Raw genomic sequence first — 12126 nt, forward strand, 5'->3', positions numbered from 1 at the left:
CCGAGAAGCTGGGTGCGGTTCAGAGCGCTCAAGTCACTGCAGCGTAGGCTGCTTCTGGGGAGCGTTCGCTTGTCTGAACGTCTGGTGTTGGCCAGTGAGGCACTACTGCCCCTGGCCCTAGGCGCCACTGCAGTTCAGCCAGGAAGTCCCGTGAGAGTGAGCTAATGCGCCTGTGGGAGGCAGAGGGATGATTGCTGACTGCTGATGCAGTTTTTTTTAAAACAAAGCTAAGTTAGGGTTCCTATGTACCTATTAGCACCTGCCACTTTACTTGCCAGGTACCTTTTCTGGGTTCTAAAAAGGTAGAATGGCCACGTGTTTCTCTAGCAACCCTTATTAAAATAAAACAAAGAACAATCTTTAAAACATTGCTGTTTGTATTTCAAAATTTGAAGAGAGTAGAGAGTCTGTACCACTGTCATCTAGAGAATATATCTCAAGCATCAGGGAGTGTTAGCCTGTCCCAGACAACAAATCCAGCAACAGGTATCAGAGTCTTCGAGCCGCGACTGTTCCTTGGCTTCTGGCTCAACTAAATAGCATTCGTATTACCATATACATGTGAACTGTCAATGTAAGGATCTGAGAGAGAAGAAGAGCTCACTTCTCAGCCTGGGCTCAAATACAGGTCACCGAGCTGGCAGGTGCCTTCTGTGGTTTGGTCATTCACATCTAGAGATTTGAAAATAGTCCACCCTAAACGTCTTTAAATAAAGCTGATTTCCTGTGGCAAGGACTTTGCTGGTGTCAATTTGACCTCAAATATGCTTTTTAAAATTTGGAAAACTGGTGGATACCATTAAATTCATTAATGCTTTTTGTTTAAAAATGTTAGTGAATGTTACATGGCTAAGGCAAATGATATGTGTCTGTGATTAAAACATAGAGTTATTATTTTGCTTGTCTGATTTCATTTGAGTTAATGTAGGCTGAGTGTATGTTCAGGGGGCTGACATATACTTGCTCTGTAGAGAGGTTCTGGTTGGCCAAATGATAATGCTTATACAGGGTCCCATTTTTTGGTCTAACTTGATATTTTTTAAATGTGTATTCATTGTAAAGCTATGTTTGTTTTAAAGTCAGTTTTATTGGATTGTAATTTACGTACTGAAATTTGCCCTTTTTTTAGTGTGCACTTCTGTGAGTTTTGACAAACACATACAATCAGGTAACCACCACCACAATTGAAATATAGAAGATTTCTATCACCCTGGAAAGTTAGTTCCCTTGTGCTCCTTAGTAATCAACCTCTTCCTCTACCCCCATCCCCTGGCAACCACTGATCTGTTTTTCTGCCCCTGTAGTTATATCTTTTCCAGCATATCATGTAAATGGAATCACACAATATGTAGCATTTTAAGTCTGGCTTCTTTTATTTAGCATAAGCCATTTGAGATTCATCCATGTTGTTGTATGTATCAGGAGTTTGTGTTCAATTATATAGATATATCACAGTTCCCTTTTTTTAATATCATTGACATACAATATCCTATTAGTTTCAGGTGTGCATCATAGTGATACAATATTTATATACATTGTGAAATGATTACCACGATAAGTAGTTAACACCTGTCGGCATACAAAGTTATTATAATATTATTGACAATATTCTCTATGTTCTACATTACATCCCTTGATTTATTTATTTTATAACTGGGAACTTGTATCTCTTAATCCCCTGCACCCATTTTACCTCCCTACCTCTGGGAACCACGAGTTTGTTTCCTCTATTTGTGAACGTGTTTCTGTTTTGTTTTGTTTGTTTTTTCAGTATCACAGTTTCTCTACCCATTTGCCAATTGAAGGACATTTGGGTTGTTTCCAGATTTGGGCAATTATGAATGAAGCCTGTATAAATATTCACATATGAATATATATTTTTTATTTCTCTGGTGTAAATATCAGGAGTTGGATTTCTGACATAGTAACAAACTGTTCAACTATTTTCCAAGGGATCTGTTTTCCGAAAGATTCTCCAAAGCATCTTGTGTTCCCACCAGTAATATATATATAAGAGTTCCAGTTTCTTTACATTCTCACCAGCACTTGGTATTGTTGGTTCCTTTAGTTTCAGCCATTCTAACTGGTGTGTAGTGGTATATCATTGTGGCTGTAATTTGCATTTCTCCAATGACTAATAATATCAAGCATCTTTTCATTTATTTATTTGCCATCCACGTCTTGAAATGTCTCTTCAAATATTTTAACCATTATTTAACCATTATTAATTCAGTTGTTTGTTTTCTTTTTACTTTTTTTTGAGGAAGATTAGCCCTGAGCTAACATCTGCTGCCAATCCTCCTCTTTTTTGCTGAGGAAGACTGGCCCTGAGCTAACATTCATGCCCATCTTCCTCTACTTTATATGTGGGATGCCTGCCACAGCATGGTGTGCCAAGTGGTGCCATGTCCACATCCAGGATCTGAACCGCTGAACCCTGGGCTGCCGAAGAGGAACATGTGAACTTAACCACTGTGCCACCGGGCTGGCCCCTGTTTGTTTTCTTATTATTGATTTTTTCAGAGATTTTAAAAGTCTCACATTAATTCTTATATAAAAAAATTCTTACTATCTGTATATACATAAATCTTATATGTGCTTTACATATACTTTCTTCTGTTTTATGCCTTGTCTTTTCATGCTCTTTCAAGAGCAGAAGTTTTATATTTTAATGAAGTCTAATTTGTCGATTTTTAAAATTTTGTGGATCATACTTTTGGCATCATGTCTAAGGAATTTTCGCCTAATCTAAGTTCGCTAAGATTTGCTCCTTTGTTCTCCTCTAGAAGTTTTAGTTTTAGGTTTTACATTAGTTCTATGATCCTTTTCAAGTTAATTTTTGGATATCAAACCAGATACAGTTCAAGGTTCATTTTATTTTTAGGTGGATTGTCTGATTGTGCTACTACCTTTTATTATTGAGAAATAATTAATATACTGTAGATTTACCTCCTTAAAATATACAATTCAGGAGTTTCTTAGTATATTCACAAGTTTGTGCAAACATCACCACTATCTAATTCTAGAACCTTTTAATCACCCCAAAAAGAAACCCAGTACCCATTAGCAGTCACTCCCCATTCACCCCTGCCCCCAGCCCCTGGCAACCACTATTCTACTTTCTGTCTCAATGGATTTGTCTATTCTGGACATTTCATATAAATAGAATCAAACAGTATGTGGCCTTTTGGGTCTGGCTTCTTAGCGTAATGTTTTCAAGGTTTATCCATATTGTAGTATATGTTGGTACTTCATTCCTTTTTGTGGCTGAATAATATTATGTTGTATGAATATACCACACTTCATTCATCCATTCATCAGTTGATAGACATTCAGGTTGTTTCTACTTTTTGGCTATTAAGAATAATGCTGTGAACATTTGTGTACAATTGTTTTGTGAGCATTTGTTTTCAGTTCTCTAAGAGTAAAACTACTGGGTCGTGTGATAACTGTTTATCATTTTGAAAAACTGCTGAACTGTTTGACAAAATGGCTGCACCGATGTTCAATCCCACCAGCACTATATGAGGATTCCAATATCTCGATGTCCTCACCTACTCTTGTTATTGTCTGCTTTTAAAAAATAGTTATCATACCCATCATAGTGGGTATGAAGTATCTCACTGTGTTTTTTTTTAATCGAGGTAAAATTCACATAATATAAAATCAACCATTTTAAAGTGAACAATTCAGTGGAATTTGGTACATTCACAATGCTGTGCAGCCACTACTTCTGTCTAGTTTCCATCACCCCAAAAGGAAACCCCATACCCATTAAGCAGTCACTCCCCGTTCCCTCCTTCCCCCAGCCCCTGACAACCACCAAGCTGCATTCTATCTCTGTGGATTTACCTATTCTAGATATTTCATATAAATATAGTCATCCAGTATGTGATCTTTTGTGTCTGGCTTCTCTCACATAGCATAACATTTGTGAGGTTCATCCATGTGGTATGCATCAGTACTTCCTTCCTTTTTTTGGCTGAGTATATTCATTGTGCGTGCCTGTGTGTATAGAGATATATGTAAATAAATGCATAGGTAGATGTATATACCACAATTTATCTGTTCATCTACTGATGCACATTTGCACTGTTTCCTTCTTTTGGCCGCTGTGGTTAGTGCTGCTATAAACATGTGTGTATGTGTATTTGTAAGTACCTGTTTTCAGTTCTTTGGGACATATACCTAGGAGTGGAATTGCTGGGTCATATGGTAATTTTATGTTTAGCTTTCTGAGGAACCACCAGACTTTTCCACAGTGCTGAACCCCTTTCCATTCCCACCGACAATTTACAAGGGTTCCAGCTTCTCCACATCTTCACCAACACGTTATTTTTCATTTTTTGATAATAGCTACGTTAGTAGGTGTGAAAGTAGTACCTCATTGTGGTTTTGATTTCAATTTCCCAAATAACTAATGATGCTGAGCATTTTTGCATGTGCTTGTTGGCCATTTGTATGTCTTCTTTGGAGAAATGTCTATTCAGATCCTTTACTCATTTTTAAACTGGGTTATTTGTCTTTTAATTGTTGAGTTGTAAGAGAGCTTTATATATTCTGGATAGTAGATCCTTATCAGATATGTGACTTGCAGGTATTTTTCTCCCATTCCGTGGGTTCTCTGTTTTAAATGTTTGTTTATTTATTTGTTTATTTATTGGTGAGGAAGATTGTCCCTGAACTAACATCTGTTGCCAATCTTCCTCTTTTTGCTTGAGGAAGATTGCCCCTGAGCTAACACCTGTGCCAGTCTTCCTCTATTTTGTATATGGGACACTGCCACAGCATGATTCTTTTTTTTAATTTTTAATTTTTCCTCCTTCTCCCTAAAGCCCCCCCAGTACGTAGTTGTGTATTTTAGTTGTGGGTCCTTCTAGTTGTGGCACGTGGGATGCCGCCTCAGCATGGCCTGATGAGCAGTGCTAGGTCCGCACCCAGGATCCAAACCAGTGAAACCCTGGGCCGCCGAAGCAGAGCACCAAACTCAACCACTCGGCCACGGGGCTGGCCCCTGCCACAGCATCATTTGATGAGCAGTGTGTAGCTCCATGCCTGGGCTCTGAACACCTGAACCCCAGGTTGCCGAAGCAGAGAGCATGAAGTTAACTATTACACCACTGGCTGGCCTTAAATTTTTAGTTTTTAATAAATCCAGTTTATTTTTTCTTTGGTCACCCATGCTTTCAGTGTCACATCTGAGAAACCATTGCCCAATCCAAGGTCACAAAGATTTATAGCTATTTTTTATTCTAATAATTTTATAGTTTTACATGTTATATTTAGGTATTTGATCCATTTTGAGTTAATTTTATATATGGTATGAAGTAGAGATTCAACTTCATTGTTTTGCCTTCGTTATTATCCCAACACCATTTGTTGAAAGACTGTTCTTTCCACTGAGTAGTCTTGTCTCCTTTGTCAAGACCCAGTTAACCATAGATGTATGGGTTTATTTCTGGACTCTGAATTCTGTTGCATTGATCTCTGTGACTGTCCTTATGCCAGTACCACACAGTCTTGACTACTGTAGCTTTGTAGTAAGTTTTGAAATCGAGATGTGTGAATCCTACAACTTTGTCTTCTTTTCAAGATTGTTCTGGCTATTCTGCATCCTCATATTTCTATATGAATTTTAGGATCAGCTTTTCCTTTTTTTCTGTAGGAAAGAGCAGCTGGAATTTTGATAGAGTTTGTATTGAATTTGTAGATCAATTTGGGAAGTATTGAAATCTTAACAATGCGACATCTTATATATTATCTCTCTATATATATATCTCATATATATATATATATATATGAAGATTGTATCATCTTCAAATAGTTTTATTTCTTCCTTTCCAATTTTGCTGCCTTTTTCTTCCTTTTTCTTGTGTAATTGCTTTGTCTAGAACCGCCAGTGCAATGTTGAATAGAAGCAGTGAGAGCAGACATCCTTGTCTTGTTCCTGATCTTAAAGGGAAAGCTTTCAGTTTGTCCCCATTGAGTATGATGTTAGCGGTGGGCTTTTTATAAATGCCCTTTATCAGGATGAGGAAATTCCCTTCTATTCGTACTTTGTTGAGATTTTTTTTTTTGGTGAGGAAAGTTGGCCCTGAGCTAACACTTGTTGCCAATCTTCCTCTTTTTGCTTGAGGAAGATTGTCACTGAGCTAACATTTGTGCCAGTCTCCCTCTGTTTTGTATGTGGGATGCTGCCACAGCATGGCTTGTTGAGTGGTGTGTAGGTGCATGCCCAGGATCTGAACTAGCGAACCCCAGGCTACTGAAGCGGAGTGTGTGAACTTAACCACTGTGCCACTGGGCTGGTCCCCATTGTTGAGAATTTTTATCATGAAAGTGTGTTGAATTTTGTCTACTGCTTTTTCTGTGTCTATTGAGATAATCTTGTGGATTTGTCCTTTATTCTGTTAATATGGTGTATTACATTGATTGATTTCAAATGTTGAACCAAGCTTTCATTTTTAGGATAAATTTCACTTGAGTCATGGTGTGTTTTTTTTATATGTTGTTTAATTTGGCTTGCTAGTATTTTGTTGAGGAATTTTGAATCTATGTTAATAAGGGATATCCTGTAGTTTTCTTGTGATGTCTTTGTCTGGTTTTGGTATCAAGGTAATATTGGCCTCTTAAAATGATTTGGTAAGTGTTCTCCCCTCTTCTATTTTTGGGAAGATCTGTGAGAGATTGGTGCTGATTCTTCTTGAAATATTTTGCAGGGGGCCAGCCTGGTGTCACAGCAGTTAAGTGTGCATGTTCCGCTTCGGTGGCCCGGGCTTCACTGGTTCAGATCCTGGGTGCAGACGTGGCACCGCTTGGCATGCCATGCTGTGGTAGGCATCCCACATATAAAGTAGAGGAAGATGGGCATGGATGTTAGCTCAGGGCCAGTCTTCCTCAGCAGAAAGAGGAGGATTGGCAGCAGTTAGCTCAGGGCTAATCTTCCTCAAAAAAAAAAAATTAAATTAAAAAAAAAGAAATATTTTGTAGAATTCACCAGTGAAGCCATCTGGTTCTAGGTTTCTTTTGTGTGGGGAGTTTTTTATTCTGTTCACGTTTAATTATTATAACTATTGATTCAGTCTTCTACTTGCTCCACTTCCATTCAGATTTTCTACTTTTTTTGAGTCAGTGTCAGTAGTTTGGGTCTTTCTAGGAATTTTTTCATTTCATCTAGGCTATCTAATTTATTGGCATATAATTGTTCATAGTAGCCCCATTCAAGTTCAGTATAATGTCCCTTCTTTCATTTCTAATTTTAGTAATTTTCTTTTTTCTTGGTTAATATGGCTAATGGCTTGTCAATTTTGTTGATCTTTTCAAAGAACCAACTTTTGGTTTTACTGATTTTCTCTTTTCTATTCTCTATTTTATTTCTGCTCTAATCCTTATTAGTTTTTTTCCTTTGCTTGCCTTGGGCTTAATTTTCTCTTCTTTTCTTAGTTTTTTAGGATGGAAGCGTAGATTATTGATTTGAGAGATTTCTTCTTTTTTAATATGTGTCTACAGCTATAAATTTCCCTCTAAGTACTGCTTTAGCTGTATACCATGCATTTTGTCATGTTTTCATATTCGTTCATCTCAAAGTATTCTTTAATTTCCCTTGTAATTTCCTCTTTGACCTATTGGTTATTTAGAAGTGTGTTGTTTAATTTCCCCATATATGTGAATTTCTCAAAGTTCCTTGTTTTATTGATTTCTAATTTTATTCCATTGTGGTTGGAGAACATACTTTGTATAATCTCAGTCCTTTCAAATTTATTGAGAGTTGTTTTATGGCTCAATATATGGTATATCCTGGAGAATGAGAATGCTTTCTGTGCGCATGAGAAAATATGTATTCTGCTGTTCTTGGGAGGAGTGTTCTATAGATGTCTGTTTGTTCCAGTTACTTTATGGTGTTGTTGAAGTCATCTGTTTCCTCACTGATCTGTCTGCTGTTCTGTCCATTATTGAAAGTGGGATATTGAATTCTCCAACTATTGTTGTTGAATCGTTTATTTCTCCTTTCAGTTATGTGAGTTTTTGCTTCATTGTTTTTACTTCATTTGTTCTCTGTTGTTAGATGCATATATATTTATAAATGTTATATCTTCTTGATGAGTTGACCCTTTTTTCAATATATAATGTCCTTCTTTATCTCACAGATTTTTGTCTTAATGTCTGTTTTGTCTAATGTTAGTGTAGCCACTTTAGCTCTTTTCAGATTACTGTTCACATGGTATATCTTTTTTTCATTCTTTTACTTTCAACCCTTTTGTGTCTTTGGACCTAAAGTGTGTTTCTTATAAACAGCATACAGTGGGATTTTTTTAAAAGTTCGTTCTATCTCTGCTTTTTAGCCAGAGTGTTTGATCCATTTATATTTAACACAATTACTGATAAGGTAAGATTTACATCTATCACTTTATTATCTGTTTTTTTGTATGTCTTATATGCTTTTTGTTCCACTGTTTCTCCATTACTGCCTTCTTTTGTGTTAAGTAGATATTTCTGGTGTGTTTAATTCTCTTGTTATTTCTTTTACTATCTATTTTTGATTTATAGGTAACAGAGAGTTACAATAAAAAATATATATTTATATATCTTTTATATGTACCTATGCTGCTAGCTTTACCAGTACCCTATATTTCTTTATGTGGCTTCCAGGTATTATCTAATGCCATTTTATTTAAGCCTGAAGAACTCCCTGTAGTATTTCTTATAGGACATAATTTCTATCCCCACAGTTCAGACCCCACCAAAGGGTGAACCTTGGTAAATTACTCCACGTAATTTTGATTGGGATTAGAGACAATTCACATCTTAGCAATATTGAATCTTCTAAAAAAAAAACATGATATATCTCTTCATTTTGTTTAGGTTTTTGATTCATCTTGTCAGTATTTTGTAGTTTTCTGCATATCAGATATTGGACATATTTTTTTAGATTTGTATCTGAGAATTTTATGGATTTTTGGTAGTGTTATAAATGACACTTTTAAGAAATATCAATTTCCAATTGTTTGTTGCTAGTATGTAGAAATACAATTGGCCTTGTATCCTTCAAACTTACTAAACTCACTTATTCTAGTATCTTTTTTGTAGATTCTTTGGGATTTCCTAAGTAGACAATAATGTCTGTTATAAGTAGAGACAGTTTTATTTCTCCCTTTCCAATCTCTATGCCTTTTATTACTTTTTCTTGCCTTATTGCACTAGCTATGGCCTCTTGTATGATGTTGAATAGGAATGGTGAAAGTAGATATCCTTGCCTTTTTCTCAGTCTTAGGGGGAAACATGCAGTCTTTATTAGTTGTAGGTTTTTTTATAGATATATTTCATCAGTTAGTGATGGTTCCTCTTCATTTCTAGATTGCTGAATTTTTATCACGAATTCATGTTGAAGTTTGTGAAATGCTTTTTCTTCATCTGTTGAAAAGGTCATATAGGTTTTCTTCTGTAGTCTCTTGATGTGGTGAATTATATTAATTGATTTTGAATGTTGAACAAGTTATGTATTAATGGGATAAACTTCACTTAGTCCTGATTTGTTATCCTTTTTATATATTTCTGTATTCATTTTGCTAATATTTTGTGGAGGGTTTTTGCTTCTGTATTCATAAGCTTAAATTAATATTTAAATAAATACCAAGTACCAGAAGGCCTTCCATTTCTAGTAAATGTGAACTATTAATTTGTAATAACTCTCCTGCTGAAGACAATGAGAAAAGCTGAAAAAATGTAAAAGAAAAGGAAAAAAAGTCTTTGAAATACTAGAGCTATCAGACTGTATCCCCACAAATAGAGGCAGGGGAAGATGTTCATATGATACCTTCTATTTTACAGTTACAAATGTCATTTTTAAATTAAGATAATATTTTTGGATCTGGCATAAATAAATTTCTGTTCTCCTTTTGTTTTTCAAAGGTACACATAAATGCATTAACTCACAACCTGCAAACTCTGGAGCAAAAGAATAAGCACCTGGCAGATCAAATGGCTTCCCTTGAACTTCAAGTCTCTTCTGATTACCATGGGGTGGGTATAAAAAGGTCAGTCTAAAGTAGAAATTAATGATTAATGAGTTAAAAAAAAAAAGGGAAGTCAGGACATGGTTTTTTTTCATTTGTTTGTGTTTTAATAATTATTATAAGTCTTAAATAACTCAAGCTAAATATGGCAGAGAGCCATACAGTATTCAAACAATAGAGGATTTAAGAAAACAAGTATTTAAGGCAGCTATTAAACATCTGCCTACACAGATGATCTATAATGCTGAAAAGCACAAAGATTTCTAATGTTTTAGAATATTGCCTCTTCCATAAATTGTGAGGAAGAAACTTGTATTTTTCCCCCTTTCTGACAGTTCCCCCCATTAGGCAATCCGTAATAAGTTCAGTTTCTAAAACCTATTTGATAAGGTCAATGCGTTACAAATGAATGGTAGAGTTCTTAACACGTCTTCTCTAAGTGAAGAGGATTTAAAGAAATGACCTTTGTGTTAAGCAGCTAATAAGTTTCCTGTGTGCTTTTGAGTACTTGAAAAAGAATTAGTTATTCCTTCTATACCATGCAAATCATCTTTGAAAATTGCGAAGAAGGCCCTGATATGAGTCTATCTAAATCTGAGCTAAATTCTTTCAAACTCTGTCATAAGCTGCTCATTACTTCAACTATGAAAAACTACAGAGTAAATCTAAATCCTCTTACCTTTTCATGGCTTTAGATCCACACTGCCTAGATTTCAATTTTGGCTGTGACTTTGGGTTTGATCCTTAACCTCTCTGAGCCTCAGTTTCCTAATCTGCCAAAATGGGGATAATACTACTATTATTAGGAGGTTGTTTGGGGATTAAGTTAATACACATAAAGCGTGTAGCAGACAGCTAACATTTATTGAATTCTTAGTATCTGAACTGTCCCAGAAAAAAAGCCTTTAAGTTTCTATTGGAGCAGCAAGGTGCATTGACATTAATTCCTGGTACTCTCAGACCAGCCCTGCTCCCCCAAGAGTAATGATTCATCCATGTCCTTTGCTGGTTGGCCAGGCCTCAGCTGGGCTTCCCCACCCACCTGGTTTTGGCACTTGTGGAAGACCACATTTAAGTCTGCCTGATTCTTTCATGCCCCCACTGCCAGCGAGCAGCCCTGTTAGTGACTCTGACAGATCTCTCCAGTGATTTGGTCAGTGTTGATGCTTGCCTGCTCACCACACCTCTTGATGAAGCTCTCCCAGTGATCACCCATACCTCGCTTCCAGCTTGCAGTTCTGTGTCTCGAGGTAGAAGCTCTCTGACCAAGGCTGCCTAGAAGTGTTTCAGTTGGTTGTATGAGTCTTGACGAATGAAGTCGAGATTTCAGGATTTTTTTTTGTCTTAGCAGTATCATTAAATCTATTGCCATTCAATGCTGGCAGTGTATTTTTGTTCTTTGGGAGTTAACACTTGAAATTCTCAGTAAGAGCTACCTTCTAGTGTAACTTCTTATTGATTTTTAGAGATGTACATAGTGTGTGTTGTGTATGCCACACCACAGATGTGAACTCAGACCTGGTTTCAACCCTTGGTTCCATTTATTTACTGTGAGACCTGGGCAGGTTCTTAACCTCTATGGCCTTCAGTGCCAAGGGGATCTCCCTTAACGGTTGGGTTCCCACAGCACACCATGCATACTTATATCAAAATAATTACTATGTTGATTAGAAATTGACCTGTTTCTGTGGACTGATCACTTTTATGGCTTTTCCATAGGTTTCCTATATCAAAACTAGAATGTCTAAAATGGCCGAATTCTTCTAGTCAAGGCAGTTACCAAGGAGTAAACAATGCTCCAGACTATGCGCCCTCTTATAGAACATATTCTATCACAAAAATATTTTGAACAGAGGAAAAAATGAGTTCCATGTTATTATATAATAATTTAGTTTGGCATGTGTTTTTGCTTTTTTTGGGAAAACATCCACAATACTTAAAGTGCACTACAAATGATGGCTAAAGAATAGTTGTAGCTATGTCGGAGGTAGTGAGGAGTATCTCTTGGGTAAATTAATATCCCTACATGTGTGGTTTCAACTGTATGAACTTGCCTAAAGTTGAACATAAAAGAAAAGTCTAAATTCTTTGGCTTTAAGTGCTTAAAAGTTTC

At 36.3% G+C, this 12126-nt stretch overlaps 1 protein-coding gene across 20 annotated transcripts in view; it reads left to right on the top strand.

The window, feature by feature from the left end:
* CCDC150 (coiled-coil domain containing 150) overlaps positions 1 to 12126 on the top strand; it is a 74185-nt gene that overhangs the window by 34132 nt on the left and 27927 nt on the right. For all 20 annotated transcript variants that reach the window (XR_011428597.1, XR_011428600.1, XR_011428599.1 and 17 more), the window contains one exon: positions 9910 to 10020. Coding sequence is in view for 14 of the 20 variants with exons in the window: in XM_070242086.1 (XP_070098187.1) it covers positions 9910 to 10020 (111 nt within the window). In the remaining 6 variants the exon portion in view is untranslated. The remainder of the gene's footprint in view (positions 1 to 9909; positions 10021 to 12126) is intronic.

Source organism: Equus caballus, chromosome 18 (assembly GCF_041296265.1).
Source record: "Equus caballus isolate H_3958 breed thoroughbred chromosome 18, TB-T2T, whole genome shotgun sequence".
Classification (NCBI taxonomy): Eukaryota; Metazoa; Chordata; class Mammalia; order Perissodactyla; family Equidae; genus Equus; species Equus caballus.